The sequence below is a fragment of the Clarias gariepinus genome, chromosome 21, assembly GCF_024256425.1.
Source record: "Clarias gariepinus isolate MV-2021 ecotype Netherlands chromosome 21, CGAR_prim_01v2, whole genome shotgun sequence".
In the NCBI taxonomy this organism is placed as follows: Eukaryota; Metazoa; Chordata; class Actinopteri; order Siluriformes; family Clariidae; genus Clarias; species Clarias gariepinus.
The window spans coordinates 6,360,119-6,376,252 of NC_071120.1; the positions used below are offsets into that span (position 1 = coordinate 6,360,119).

Sequence of the window (16,134 nt, forward strand, 5' to 3'; positions counted from 1 at the left end):
TTCAAAGATGCTAATCCAAGAATTTAATTCACTGCCTTTCTATGAATGTTGTGATAACGGTACACTCTGATGAGTTAATAGTCATATCTAACTGTTAAGGAGAATAATGCTGCATAATTGTGTCATTTACTATAACTCAAAGGAAAACTATATTTTATTGCAATTGGAAAATAAGCTAAAAGATGCTACTTATTGCTTCTTTAATCAAGCCAGTATGTGTTAGTTCCAGTGTGTGTGTGTGTGATTCTGTTTAGTTTCAGGCTGAATTTAGGGTATCGGACTCAAACCCAGTGTGTCCGCGTGAATGTCCGGCAGTGTCCGTTCGGGCCGCAGGCACACAGCTAGACGCTGAAACCAGAAACAACAACAAGCGCTCAGAGCTCACAGCACAATTTTCATTTTTAAAAGCACCTATGAAAAGAACAAGCTGTGATTGAATCAATGCCTTCTGGTGAATCAGAATCCTGATCAGAGCAGCACCGAGGTATAAACATATGTCCCCTGTCCTCACCTGTTTGAGAGATCCAGGCGTCCACACCAGCTTATACACCATGTAGATAGGGATCCACATGAAAGACGAGAATCCGATGATGTAACCCACCGTGATGCTCCAGTCAGGGAACTTGTAGTCAAACATCACCAGCGAGCCCGGATTCAGCAGAGAGCTGATGATGATATACTGAACAAGAAAATACACTCAGAAATGACATTAATCCATTTTTTTCTAAATAAATCCTATCTGAATATTACATTTGTGTTGCAAATGGATGCCTGATATTGTATCCTTTCTGCTTTCGCTCAATACCAACACGTTTTTCCAGCTTTTATATCAGTCACGAATGCTAGAACCTTGTTGAGAAATGTAAAGAAAGTACACTGATCAGCCATAACATTATAACCATTATGAACACTCCATTCATCCATCCAGGAACCTCTGTAGTCATGTCCATGTGACCATTGTATTTATTCCCATTTATGAATGACTGTGGTAGGACTTCCAGTCAACATTCACCCGCCCATTCACAAACTATAGGTAATTTTGGGACGCCAATTAGTCTAAATTGAATGTCTTTGGATTGTGGGAGGAAACTGAAGAAACTAGAGGAAACCATCAAGGCCTGGGAGAACCTGCAAACTCCACTCCAAAGGTGGTGAACCAATGACAAGGTCTTGGGCAGCCAATGCTGACTAATGCATGTGGGGAGTGAAGGCTGGCCCGTGTAGTGTGACCCAGTAGAACAGTTACTGTACGTCAAACTGCTGAATGGGTTGTGATAGAAAGGTGCACCAGACAGTGCGTTGCTTTAGTGGTGGCAAAAGGAGGGACCTACTCAATATTAGGTAGGAGGTTAAAGTCTTATGGCTGCTCAAGTCTTTAATCATTTTATGTAAACTTTACTTCACTGATTAAATTTAAACTGTGTTAATCAGCTACAATCCAGAAATTTTAGTGTTAAAGTAATTCTAATATTTTGTGTTTATTCATATTTACTAAACCATTGAGTAATTTTTATTCCATTGCAACTTACTTTCCCTTAGTGAAATCTCATACTACGTTCTGAGTCTTCATGAAAACTCTCTCTCACTGTCTATACCACTGTATCCTGTATTCAGGGTCGCGGGGGCGTGGAGCCTATCCCAGAAGACTTAGGGCACGAGGCAGGGTACACCCTGGACAGGGTGCCAATCCATCGCAGGGCACACACACATACACACACTCATTCACACACTATGGGCAATTCGGGAATGCCAATTAGCATAATCTGCAGGTCTTTGGACTGTGGGAGGAAACCCACCAAGCATAGGAGAATATGCAAACTCCATGTACACAGAGAGAGAAATTGAACCCAAACCCTAAAGGTGCAAGGTGACAAAGCTAACCCCTACACCACCATGCTGCGCACTATGAAAACGTACAAATAAACTCACACATAGTAATATTTCACAATTTGAGTCCTGGAATTTTGCCATGCTATCAGGGAAGAAAAGCTCCATTGATGCGGAAATGCTCTTACTTTCATTATTAAACATAGCTCTGATTTCTACTATTGATTCTTCACAATGCAGCTTTAAGTGTTTAAGTGATTTATGATCACGTTGATTTTTTTCCGACAACATTTCTTCAATGAAGTTGAAGAATTTTATATTCTTTTAAATGTACATTGCAATTTTATAAGCTTAAGGTTTTGCACACAAATCAGGATCGAAGTCATGGAGCAGAATTTGAGTTTGATGCTATTTAAAAATTTTGATTACGTTTAAATTTGTACATTTGTGAATTTAAATCGTAGTAACAGATTTCTCAATCGAAGTAAAGAATATCTGGTGCTGGTGTTACAGAGGTTTTCAAATATTTGTAAATGCAATGAAAGGACTCTCACAATGAGTCAGGGTTTTAGTAAAGAAGAGATTTTCAGGTCTTTGCTTGTTCTTTGTGGCCTTCATTTTTAAAACTTGACACTAGTATAAATCAAGACATGAACGCTAATCCATCAGTCCATCATCCATCAGTGTATTTACTGGCTTTAATCAATTATGTAATAAAAATCCTTCATGTATATTCAAATAAACCCGGTGTATTTCATCTCAAGCAAGGAAAGCTGCTGCAGAAGATGCCTTTACTGTACATTGCCATTTTCGTGACAACAGTGACAAATGTTCAGCTCTTCAAATAATCTCTAAGCACCTGAGGCTGAGATGGAGACGGCCGTTTATCACACTCAGGGATAAATAAAAAAGGAATAAGAAGGTGAATGTCAGCTCTCGCGTGCCTGATCATGTTAGCGAGGTGAATGGGATTGACATTTGGGATGAAGAAGTTTCAAAAGTGAGGCGGCGGTCAGAAATGGGATTAAAGTGTCTTTCAGGAGCCAGAGGGAATGAAACAACTTCTGCATCTCTAAATGAGATAGAAGTAAGCTGGAAACGCTTGACCTTCTGTAAGAGTTAAATGTCTAGAAAGCTCTCAAGCGTTCTCGTTATTTACTTTAAAGGCATGCAAAAAAAAAGGTCAGCAACTGGTGATGGATTTCTAAGTGGCATACTGTGGAAGCAAAAAATTAAGTCATTACATCAATATCATGTTATAGTATATAATCAGAATGTACTGTATGTATTATACTGTATATATGTATGTATAAGATAGGAAACGGTATTTACCGCTAGAAAAGCCGGGCTGATGGCTACCCAACAAAACCTCCAAAAGAGACCGGGCATGAATCCTAGCATGGCTTTGACATCATTGCTGAATCTGTTGATGCCTGAAAGGAAGTAGGAAAAAATTTAACTCATTTATCATGTAATTTTTTTTGTAAGGTTCATCCAAAAACTTTGTGTGATAATAGTGTATGATACTATATGGAAACCTAAACCTGATCCTCACCTTCGCATTACTTGTAAATAGCATTATTAGACAGTGATACCATCAATATTATACACTAGATAACAATGTTACAAAAATAATAAATAAAGCAATAATTAATATTACTGAAAGAAAAAGTATGTTGCTGAAAGATGCTTAACCTGTGGAAGCTTTTCATCTGTTTCAAACTCGTACTTCACACAGCAAGATGTTTACTTACCATAAAACCATGAGACTGCGGTAGCTTCCAAAAACACGATAGCTATGATGGAGGATCCGACTCCATACTCTTCAAGTAGTTTTACTACATACGCACCACCCTGTAACAAAAATAAATAAATACAAATCTAAGCTTGAAATTGGAAATTGACTTCTTCCTCAGTATTTCTTAAAGCTCAGTTCACTCAGTTTCACAGTAAACAGTTCCTCAGATTTGTGGATAAACTTCTTCTGGATGATTCATCTTGACTAGACATTTTTAACCTGTCTTGAATAGACCTGAATAAAGAAAATGTACTCAGGTTCACTCACTTTTGGAGCAATGTAGAACCTGATGTACACGTCTCACACACACACACACACACACACAGACAGTGTCTTATACCGGGCTTTCATACTTATGTGTTCTGCTCATTTGCATCTGAATCAAAATGGAATTCATTCTTTTGAATCATTTACTGTTTGGTTTGATTTGATTTCATACTGTACATAAGTAAATCAAACAAAATATAAAAAATGTCATAGTAATAAATGTGTACAAAATGTGCAGAGAAATCACTAAACTTACTCAAGCATGGAGAACATGAAGCCAGAGTGAGGAACACACTTGCATTGATTCCCAACTCCAAATTAGAGACCACAACTCTAACTCCAAACATGGCTTTAGAGAACTCCAAATCTAAATCTCAGCCTGGATTGCCATCATCTAAGAGTAACTGTCTACACCACACAGTATGTAAGGATTCTTGATTCATTCAACTGTAAAGCAACACTCTTATTCTTCTTTACTGCTACTCTAATCATTAACCGTGTGCCTTTTCAGTGATTATAAGTTAGCCTTTTCCCAGTGACACTCTTCACCGATCACCTGACCCAGGTATGTTTAATTCACTCTCTGGTGATTCACTTTCTACAGGTCAGTCAATTTACAGACGAATCACATTCATTGTGGAGGTTCTTTCAATTTATTAAACTTTAAACCCCTTGCTCCGTCCATCCAGCCATCCATCCATCCATCCATCCATCCATCCATTTAGGAACCTCTATTGTCCAACCAGGGACTGTGGAGGCCAATTGTGACCATGCGAGTATTTATTCCCTGTTTTTTTTTACAACCGTTATAGGACTTCCAGTCAACATTCCAACGCACATTCATACACTACGGGCAATTTTAGACCACCAATTACCCTAATCTGCATGTCCAGAGAACCTGGAATAAACCCACCAAGCACGGGGAGAACATGCAAACGCCATGTACACACATCCAACACAGGAATCAAACCTGAGGTGCAACCACTATGCCAGCACACCACCAAACCCCTTAGTCTCTTGAATTTAATCCATGCAGATGAGTCGCTTCATAAACAAATCACTTTATCTTTAAAGTTTACTTCCTGCAAGTGAGTCAGTTAAGAGTCAAATCACATTCTCTAGAGTTCACTTCCTGCAAGTTAGTCAATTCAAATTTCTTGCAGGTGAGTAAATTAGGGGCCAAATTAATTTCTTATGGAAATTTCATACTTCTTTCTTATGGGCATTTTATGCTCACATCTTGCAGCTGAGTCAAAAGTGAAAAAATCACTTTCACACTAAAATTTCCTACAGGTGAGACAATTCAAAGTCAAATCACTATCTTAGTGAAGATGATGCTCTGCATGTTGGATAAATTAGGAATTTACGTGGGGATGAACACACTACATTTACATTTAGGCATTTGGCAGACGCTCTTATCCAGAGCGACTTACATTTTTTTTTTATCTCATTACACAGTTAAGGGTTAAGGGCCTTGCTCAAGGGCCCAACAGTGGCAACTTGGTGGTTGTGGGGTTTGAACCTGGGATCTTCCGAACCATAGTCCAATGCCCTAACCACTGAGCTACCCCTGGCCCTAGGTTTCAAATCAAGCAGACCCAGCATTGCATTTGTAAAAGCACCCTAAGAAATCTCTCTGAACTCCTGAGCATCGACAAAAAAGACAAGGAAAATACCCAGAATTAATTAAGACTGCACAGTCTATCAATTTCACCCTGGTTTGGACTTGAATACTTGCATATTAAGAGCAAAAGCACTGTCAGGAACTCACTTTAGTAAGTGTGCCCAGAGAACCCAAAAAGCAGACGGTCACCAGGCCCAGCACGAACACCTCTCTCCTTTGGGACAGAAACTCTGGGTACTCATCCATAATAGCAGTAATGATGGCTTCCAGACCTCCAAACTGAACAAACACACAGATTACATATTCAAATAATGTACTGAAATATTAAAATATATAATATATATTTGTGTGTGTCTATAAACACACCGTGCTGTCCAAACCCAGCGTGATTATCATCGCAAAGAAGATGATGGAGAAAAATGTAGAGCCCATCATGTTGGCAATGGCTTCTGGGTAAGTGATGAACAGAAGACTCGGGCCTATAATGGGTCAAAAAGAAGGTACAATTAACTTTTTCTGATTTATGTGATGCATATGTAGAACATGATTATCTTTGTTTTCTTAATGTAGAGTGTGTGTTGTCTTTGTGTTGTGTTTTAAGCAAAAAAAAAATTGTTGATGAAAAATAGACAAAAATGATAGAAAAGTATGAGTCCTGATGAGATGAGTGTGTTCTTACCCTTGTTTCTGGCTACATCTTCCACAGTAACGTGTCTCTGCTCGGCCATGTAGCCCAGAACAGTAAAAATCACAAAACCAGACATGAAGCTGGTGAAGCAGTTTACCAAACTCGTCACGATGGCGTCTCTGCCGAGAAAGAAAGACACAGATGATATAACATCTTTCAGTTGTGCAGCGGCGGTGTGGTGGTAAACCCTAACATCATTACCATTACACCAGTATACACTCTGGTGTGCTGCACTCTATACATTCTGTACAACCCTGCTAAGTTAATCAGCTCTAATTAGAAACCATGTCTCAGTTCTTTTAGACGCCAACGATTGGGACGTGTCTCCTCTTTCTGCTCCACCCCGTTCTTTTCCTACTCCAGTCCCAATTAACACCAGACCCAATAAGCACACACACACACACACGCACACACACACACACACACACACGCACACACACTACAGAGCTATTCAGTTTGATGTTCCATCATCATCTTCATCTCATTTCACTTAAGTGAAGAAGGAAAAAATTTGTTTTTATAAATGTGTGTGTCCAAAGAAATATCCAGGAAATTAACAAGATGAAGAGAAGATTATGCGATTAAGATGTAGTTTTAAATTTGTAAAAAGGAGTGAGGAAGTTCTCTGTACCTGTAGCAGTTGTTGTTGAACGGGTTGTAGCTGGATAAAGCGAGCAGAACACCAAACCCTGGTCCAAGGGAGAAGAAGATCTGAGCCGCTGCGTCCACCCAAACCTGCAACACACACACACACACACACACACACACACACACACACACACACACACACTCATATGGTTTTGTGTTTCTACAATTGAGTATTGTCATTTTTGTGTTCTTTGGTTTTTCTGAATTCTGAGGATGATTCTTATGGGAGAACATCATACACTTCTTATAGTGCTACAAGCAAAGTGTGTAGCACTTTGGAGGTCCAATGCAATGCTGTCAACATCAACAACTGCACACTCAAAAGTCAGCAGTTTTAAATTCAGTCTTTTTTAAAAAGCTACTTAGCTTTGTACCTTGGTTTAAAAAAAAAGAGGCCATTTGGAACGATTAGGAAGCAATTATTAAGGAGTTGTTTAAGATTACATAACGTTATCAGATGTGTGTTCTTGCTGAAAGTGTTTCTGTAACTGGTTGTGAATGTGGGTTTTGGCAGGCAGCTGTTCTCTCCTCAGTACTGCAGTCCGTACAGACCTACTTTCACCCATGCTGTGACCGACAGTTAGTGCAATTAATGATTGTTAGTTAAAAGACCCAGTGCTGTTACTGCCCATTATCAGCATCATCAGTCTAATGGTTCTTGTCCAATCAGATTCCTCAGCTAAAACTAACTCTTGGGAAATACAAATTATTGACTCAATCAGTTAAAGCTGTGGGTTACCGGGCTCCTGTTTAGAAGGTCGGGGGTTCTGTTGATCCCCTGAACAAGGCCCTATTTGCTCCAGCGGGCACTGTATCCTGGCTGACCCTGTGCTTTGACCTGAGCTTTCTAACTTTCTTACCTGCGGTGTAAGGTACATTCAACAAATAATTTCATTATTTTTTGGTTTATATTTAGGATGCCATGCTTTTATTTATTTATTTTTTTTACAGGTGGTGTTCAAGTTTTTTTTTTTTTTTTTTTTTTTACATAAAATCGATTGCAGTTTACAGCGCATCAGTGTAACAGGAGATTATATGGAGAGATAAAGATATTTTTGTTCCCATAAATGTGCTTTGTTATTTTGCACAAACAAAAGTCCAGGTTTGTTTTACCTTCATGGTTGCATCTGTAATACTCAAATAAATTAAATAATACTCCCTTTTGTCTTGTGCTTTAAAATAAAATATATATTACAAAAATCACATTGAAAAACTGACAATGGATCATCTGAAAAAAGTATATGTGTCTCAGTGTGTGATGAATCTATGAGAGTCTTTTATAAAGGAAAACCAATTACGCATCTGATTAGCGGCGTGCTTTATTCACACACCTCATCTGCATTCCCTGCAGCTGAAAACAAACAGTAGTCTTTAAAATCAGACTGTGACCTTATCTGTAAATTCATCGTACTGAGCTGACTTCAACAGTAAAGGTTTTATAGTGTTTCTAATTGGTCACAAACTTACTGTCTTCATATCCAAGTGAGAAAAAGATAGATAGATAGATAGATAGATAGATAGATAGATAGATAGATAGATAGATAGATAGATAGAGAGTGAGAGACTCACACTTGTATCTTTAAGTTTCTCCCATTTAGGCTGCAGGTAGAAGACGACACCCCTCCAGGCTCCAGGTAATGTTGCACCTCGAATCAACAAAATAAACAACACCACGTAGGGAAGAGTGGCTGTGATCCAAACCACCTGAGAGAGAACGAGTGAGGGAGAGAGAGAGAGAGAGAAAGAGAGAGAGAGGGAGAGCTGTGGCATATTTCTAATTCATAAATTAATTACTATATGGTGCAGATGTAAATCTGATGTGCGTTTACTTTGCCTGACGTTTTGACTCCTTTCCACAGGCTGAAATAGACGATAGTGAAGATGAGGAACAGGCAGAGCATCAGCTGCCAGCGGATCACTCCGACGTCCTCCAAACCATCTGCCTCGTGTAGCTCCAACACGTTCCTCCTGCTCTCACACAGAACCAGCACTCACTTCCAACATCTATACCTTTCTGCACTCCTCCATTATACCTCTCGGTTTATACCTGACTGCTACAATGTAACAGGCTCTTTCACAACAACACATTTAGTGTCATCCTTTAATAAATAAAACAATTTAATAATTGTCTTATTATAGAAATAAAATAATTTAGGGCATGTTTATACAGAGAAATAATCAACTTCAAGATGGAAACAGCAACTCAAATTCAACCTACGTATGTGTTCTTATCAACCTGGTTCTCTTCTTAATAAAGTCTTCATTTAGCAGAAATATACAGTACAGACCTACTGTATATTTGTTGTTGGAATTACAAGTAACTGTATTAGACATCTGTATAAAATTATTTTTTATTAACTCTGGGCATCATGTGCTCCACTAGGAATAATTCCCTTGTTGCTAGTGTTTGTCTTATTGAATTTGAATCTTCTGATTAATAAAGAACAGAAATAAAAGCTTCAGCTGACTCAGAATCTTGCGTGTCATCTCATTCTTTGTCACTTACATGCACTTACGTATAAAACTCCTCGGCCGGTGAGCGTGAGTAGTTAGTCCATGTCACATTGTCCTTGCCAAAGTAGTCGGTGCAGTTTTCTGTGTTCCATGCATTGTCACAGTTCGTCCACGGCAGAGTGCTACTGAACGAGGAGTAGAAGTAGAACAATGCCCACGCGATGATGGTGTTGTAGTAGAACGAGACGTATAGTGCGATGATGCAGATGGCAAAACCAATACCTGAGAAAACCCAAGGAAAAGCATTTGGTCTGCCAGCCTGACTTAGGTTCAGGTGTAGAAAATGGAAGTATGCATTACCTTTAAAAATTGGGCAAATGTGTTTCCATAGAGAGATGGCACCTGTGCGGTGGAACTGTCCCAGAGCCAGCTCCATGTAGAAGAGTGGTACACCTCCAAATATAGCCATGAGGGTGTACGGGATGAGAAATGCTCCTAAAATAAGACAAAAAAAAAAAAAATGCAGGGTGTACATTATGCCTGGTGGACCATTCACAGACCATACATTATTACTGTAATATGTTAAAACTGTACTATTGTTTATTTTAACATTGAGGTCAGGCAGTGGACTAATTAACATGCATAGTCATGGTAGAGAGGAGCTCTTATTCAAGCATTTACTTGCTTATTCAGTGCACTCTTCCATAATATTAACAGGGTCATGGGTGTCAAGGAGGTCTTACCAAGATTATACCTCCAGAGATTACCAAGATTAAACCAATGTCATGCTGGTCTGGGACTGACCAGCACCTATTGTACCCTTAAAATACTGGTAGAACTTCTGCAATATTCAACTCACAGCAACGGAAGCACAAGCTAGGGTCTTGGTAATGCTTGACATTTTTTATTTAAATTTGAAGGACATGTGCAAATGGGATCTTCAGTTCTCTGTTGTGGTGACTGAGATTTGCAAATTCCCCAAGGTTGACATGGGTTTATTTCCTTTCCTAAAATAATTTAGCTGAAGGTTCAGAGGGTTACTACATTATTTTAAAAAAATGGTCAAAAATTTGCAGCTGTAGAAAAAAGATTAGTCTCACATTACATGCTTGAGACTCCTAGCACAAGCTGGGGTCCATGCACCATCAAGCTTAATACATCAGTTTGCTATTAGACTGAACCTGTGCCAGCTTTATCAGCTGTGGCTAATTCACAGGTGGAGCTGGGACCCAAGCTCCTCACCTGCAAGCAAACACAAGGAACTGCCGATATCGATATCCTGTCAAACCACTAGACATCTGCAATCTTTCAATCTTTCAAGCAATCTTTCAGTGATTCCAAGGTCCTGATGGCAATCAGTTAACAATGATCTTGGAGATAAATATGATGTAATAACCCCTGAGGGCACTTCTGAAGTGGTAGATGTGGATAAGAGTGAACAAAAGACAGGTTGATGTTAATACATGTTTACAGTATAGATCTGAAAAGGCAGATCCAATACCCCAAAATGCATCAGCATCAACAGCATCAATGTTGCATTCTGTGGCTTTACCAATGCTATAATCTATGCTAGCTGGAAGACATTATTGTTTACAGCGTATCGAAAATCTCTGGTCCAATTCTGAGAGGTGTTTCAGAGGCTATACCCAGAGCCATCCCAAAGAAAGTGCTAGAAATGTGCCACACAAAATGATAGAAGATGTTGCCACACTTAGGTTGCCACTGCTTTGACCAAGAAAGGCATCGACGCAAGGGTCAGTGTTTCATCTGTTTCTAATCTTTTGGATCCATTCAATGCTTTCTAATGCTGAGAGGGAAATTGGTGGTCCTGTCACAGGAGATTGTAGATTAAAGTATACCATAAAGTCTATTAGTTAAAACTCTTTCCCAGAGAATGCATACTTGGTTGGTTTTGAGTCTATGAGGATTGAGAGGTTGCTAACATGGTTGAGAACCACATCATCATGACCTCATGCAAACGAAATGTTTTCTATCAAATACAGTATCAAATATCCTCTCTCTTTCTTTTCCAGAAGGTGAGAAAGATGGAGCTCAACATTATCTTTGCTGCACCATGATATGAATGATTTTGATTTACTTTACAATTATATATAATTTGGATAATAATAATAATAATAATAATAATAATAATAATAATTATTATTATTATTATTATTATTATTATTATCCAAATGTAAAAAGTATTTATTTGTAATTTGAGTATTGCTTTATTTCATTTTAATTGACTTTAATGTTATGAATAAAAATTAATCGCTTCATTTCATATTCAATGTTTAATTTACAGGTTATTTTAAAGAGATTTCTAAAATTCTTATTCTAATTTCTTTATTATTTCTATTAATATCATTATTATTTTAACAGGATTTTTTTCATACATGCAGGCAATATTGTAACTGATAAAAATATAAAACTACATTCAGATCGTTTTTGCCCGGAAACATTTTGCCCTACATTCAGAACCATGGACAGGGGCAATGACGCCCTTCCTTCTTTCTTTCTTTCTATCTTTTTTCGTTCTTTCTTTCTTAACTATTTCCATAAATAAAGAAAAGAAACCACTGTAACAGCCCAGACTGAAGCCTGGTAATAATGTTAATGATCGGATTCATAATTAATATTAATATTTATACTTTCACTTAACTTATTGTATAATTTAATTATTGACGCTGAATAGTGCTGATTAATTCCTTTTTCATTTAGAGAGAGAGAGAGAGAGAGAGAGAGAGAGAGAGAGCACAGATTGTTGATTGTTTTATTTGGTTACTTTAAGTTTATGAACCAGGAGAAAACTACAACTATTTAAGAATTTTGTTATTAACTGTATTTTAAGTTTTTTTTTTTTTTTTTAAGTTTTCTTTTGGTTACTTAGGAAAATATATATATAAATAATAACAATGATAATCTTGTCTTAGTCTCTTTTCTCTTTCTATCTCTGAATGAAAATGAAAATATTCAGCAGAGTTCAGTTTAATAAACAAAAGGATAAAATGGGAAAAAAAAATGAAACTCTTTACCACCGCCGTTCTGGTAGCAGATGTAGGGGAATCTCCAGACGTTGCCCAGATCCACAGCAAAGCCGATGACCGAGAGCAGAAAGTCGCCCTTTTTACCCCAGCTGTCGCGCGACTCCGTCTTCAGGATCACCGGAACCGGACCGGGACCGTGGCTCGCGCTCACCGCCAACTCGTGATGAAGCATGTCTCTGGGGAAAAAGAGAAGAAAGTGGAGGAAAAAAGAACTCTGAAAAGCTCCGGAAGTTTAAGAGAAGTTGTGCAGGCGGGACAACAGGTGAGTGCGCGAGACTCAGGTGCAGCGCGCGCGCGGGCGGAGTGAGAGACAGGCTGAGGGGAAGAAGACCCGAGTTAAGTGAACCGCAGAACGCGCCTCTCTCTCTCTCTCTCTCTCCCGCCCATCCCTCTCACGCACACGCACACATGCTCGCATGCATACACGCACGCGCGCGCGAGCGGGAAGGCCACAACCGGATGAGATTAAGGTAAAGTAGATGCTCGTATCAAACTCGAGCGCACGCGCTGTTAATGGACTCCTCACGCGCTCTCACGCCTGGAGATTTGCATCAGGATGTTTGCAGCATTAACATCAGCATTAACGTTCTCGAGTGTGTTCACACCATCAATGGTGATTCAGTTCTACCTGAGTGCTGAGGGAAGATCTTTCAGCGCTGCTCTAACACACTGAGAGACAAACTCTAGGCTGGAATGAATACACAGTAGTGTGTTCCATTCATAGAGAATTATAGTGCCCATAGTTCATTTACACAACTACACAAATAAATAAACAAACAAATAAAAAAATAAATAAATAAGGAATTTCAGAGAATGTAAAATCAACACTATTATTTTCTTATTAATTTATTAGCTCTTAAAGTTTAATACACTTTAGCTTCACCCAAAGTGGTACACCTTCAGTACCTTTACTACCCTTATTTTATCTTCAAAGCTGCATATAGTCTAAGTCTCAGTCTGTGTACCTTCAGTCATTTTTAAAAGTATATTTAATCCATAATTAAAACTGAGTAACACATATGTCAGTTGAGTTTGAGATACACCACACCACACCACACCACCAGTTAGTCCCCAATCATTGTTAGTTATCAACTTTTTTCCTGCTACAGTATCTGTTTTAAGGGAATGTAAATATTGAAATAATCAAATTTTAAATTTGAATATTCAAGATAAATGGTAAATATATAAAAAAAAAATCAAGAAAGTGCTGACAGTTCATTTGTATTGTCCTGCCTCCCTCACTAGGCAGTGTAGGCATCATGTTTCGTTGTCTGTATGTCCAACGCTCTCACTGGCCTGAGTTCACTAGAAACTACAATTGTAGGATTTATATGGAATTGTTATTTTAGCCAAAAAATTATTTGATTTTAGAATTGCTCCAAACAGCATCACGGTCACAGCAAGGCTTGTTTTCTGTCTAAAGCATGTTTTACAGCTATTTCTGGCATACCAATTAATAATAAGGAAGACTAGACATGTTGGCGGTGGAAGCATCCCTTTTAACATTGGTGGTGTCGAATTCTTGCATTTCTGACTTTTTCCAGGCTTTAAAACATGTCCAGTGTGCTCGGTTGGAGAAATTTCCCACCCTAAACTCTCCACCCAGTGTGTACTGAAATAGCCCTGAACGGCCCTCGTTAGCTAAACTTAATAAAATGCGAGTCTGAAATTGAATCAGCTGCTTTTAGCATGGGCTAGACTGAAGGAGTCATAAAGTGGATAGGGAAACTGTGGCGAGTGCAGCACATGAAACGAGGTTAGACCTCCTGGATGGAGCTGAGCACATGCATCCGAAATCAGCACAGCTAGACCGTCACAGACTGTGTGTCTGCAACTGTATCTCCGCCAATGCTCATTATCAGGTCACAGAGATTACACACTACCCCTGAGTGACTCACACGATTGCCAGATGAAGGGACAATAAGGTTAAGAAACTTGCTCTAATGTAGAATGATGGATGAAAGGAATCGACTGAATTCTTCTACTGTAGCTTCGTCCTGTTTCAGGTTTTATTTACTGTTTTCTGCTTTGACTTAAACATTTTTTTAACAAACATGCATGAATAATTTGATGGACAAAGAGCTAAATGGACATGGACAATTAAATATTTAACCCACAGTGTAGTGTGATGTCAAGTCTTTTTTTTTTGCTTTCTTGCAATGTAATTGATGAATCTAAAATGTTTTCACTAACATAATATAACAAACATGCTGGTGGCTTGTTATGTAATTAATTGCATTAAGACGCACAAAAAAACATTTATCAAATTTGCCACAAGCTGTTGTGTTCTTTATTGTATAGAAGCTATGGTTCCAGTTTAGCTAGGAGATTTTGCATATTTTCTTAACTCCAACAAGTAAGTCCATTACTTGACATAAGAGTAGGCTGAGTGAGATGTGTCTCATCTGTTTCTCATCAACTTACTGCGCTTGAAGTCTTCTGTAAATGTCAAACGCTTTCACGCCTTCATTATTCTGATGATGAAATGACAGTCACGGGTTGACTTGAACACTCCTAGTATTTTTATACAAAATAAAAATAGGGATTCAAGAAGAAAAACCAGAAACCCAGGAGGCAGAATTGTTTATTCTCTTGTGGGTCATGTTCAGATCGAGACAACACAACCTGACTAAAAATGCTGCCATTATATATTGAGTCTCCAATTTGGGATCAAAATCAAACCATTAAATAGAGTGCAACTCAAACTTAACAACCAACATTCAGTATTATTGTAACGGTATTCAAAGTGAAACATTTACACAATCCCGTTGTTTTTCGGACCCTGCTCATGTTCAACAGCGTGCAAATCCCCCCGAGGCAATCTACAGCCCCGTGTCTCGATGTCGACATGAACGGGTAAAAGAACATCGTTCTGACAGGAAGTCTTTCAGGAAGTCTTGCGTATGTCTACTCTGATCACAAGGAAGAATTGATGGCTGCTGTAGCACAATTGTGTGTGGTCGCCATGGAAGCCAAGCCAAACACAACAAACCTTTCCGATTTCTGATCCTAATCATCGTTGTGGACCAGCCTTCCTCATAAGCTTCGTTCACTAATGAGCTGCAGCCAGTGAGTGCGCCACACTGCCGCTGGATTCTGATTGGTCAGAAGCTCTTAACTAATTGTGTATTGTCTCATGGATTTTCCACAACATTAAATGCAACCACAAATGGGTTTTTAAATCGTGGAAATTGTCATCCTTTAGAAAATCTTTAGCTGTAAATTCACTAGCTGTAAATCTTTAATACACACACGATTTTTTCAGAGAAGAGAAATCTCTTTTCTCTCTCTCTCTCTCTCTCTCTCTCTCACACACACACACACACACACACACACCCACACACTTTTCATGTAATAACCTCCTATACCCTTTACACAATAATGCCACTGTAATTGATTTCACCATCTATTCTTCTCATGTGTGTCTACACTTTATAATCAGAACAGACTCCCTACACTGTATCACATTTCCCCACTTTTTATTCTATAGTACATGTGGTAGGTACACGGTGGTGTAGTGGTTAGCACTGTCGCCTTGCACCTTCATGATCCGGGTTCGATTCCCGTCCCTGTGTGCAGAGTTAGCATGCTCTCCTCGTGTTTGGTGGGTTTCCTCCATGTACTCCGGTTTCCTCCCACAGTCCAAAGACCTGCAGGTTAGGCTAAGGTGTGTGTGCCCTGTGATGGATTGGCACCCTGTCCAGGGTGCACCCCGCCTCATGTCCTAAGTTTCCTGGGATAGGCTCCAGTCCCCCGCGACCCTGAATACAGGATAAAGCGG

At 38.9% G+C, this 16,134-nt stretch overlaps 1 protein-coding gene across 1 annotated transcript; it reads right to left on the reverse strand.

Moving 5' to 3' along the window:
• Window positions 1-261: 261 nt before the first annotated feature.
• On the reverse strand, window positions 262-12,525 carry slc6a4b (solute carrier family 6 member 4b). Its single transcript, XM_053480962.1, has 13 exons — window positions 12,342-12,525; window positions 9,667-9,801; window positions 9,369-9,588; window positions 8,682-8,820; window positions 8,422-8,556; window positions 6,836-6,939; window positions 6,196-6,323; window positions 5,883-5,995; window positions 5,664-5,795; window positions 3,582-3,681; window positions 3,160-3,260; window positions 512-679; window positions 262-348 (listed from the first exon to the last, which is right to left on the reverse strand). Exons 1-13 carry the CDS (start codon window positions 12,523-12,525, stop codon window positions 268-270), a joined length of 1,740 nt encoding a protein of 579 aa, XP_053336937.1. The 3' UTR covers window positions 262-267.
• Between the last annotated feature and the right edge of the window lie 3,609 nt (window positions 12,526-16,134).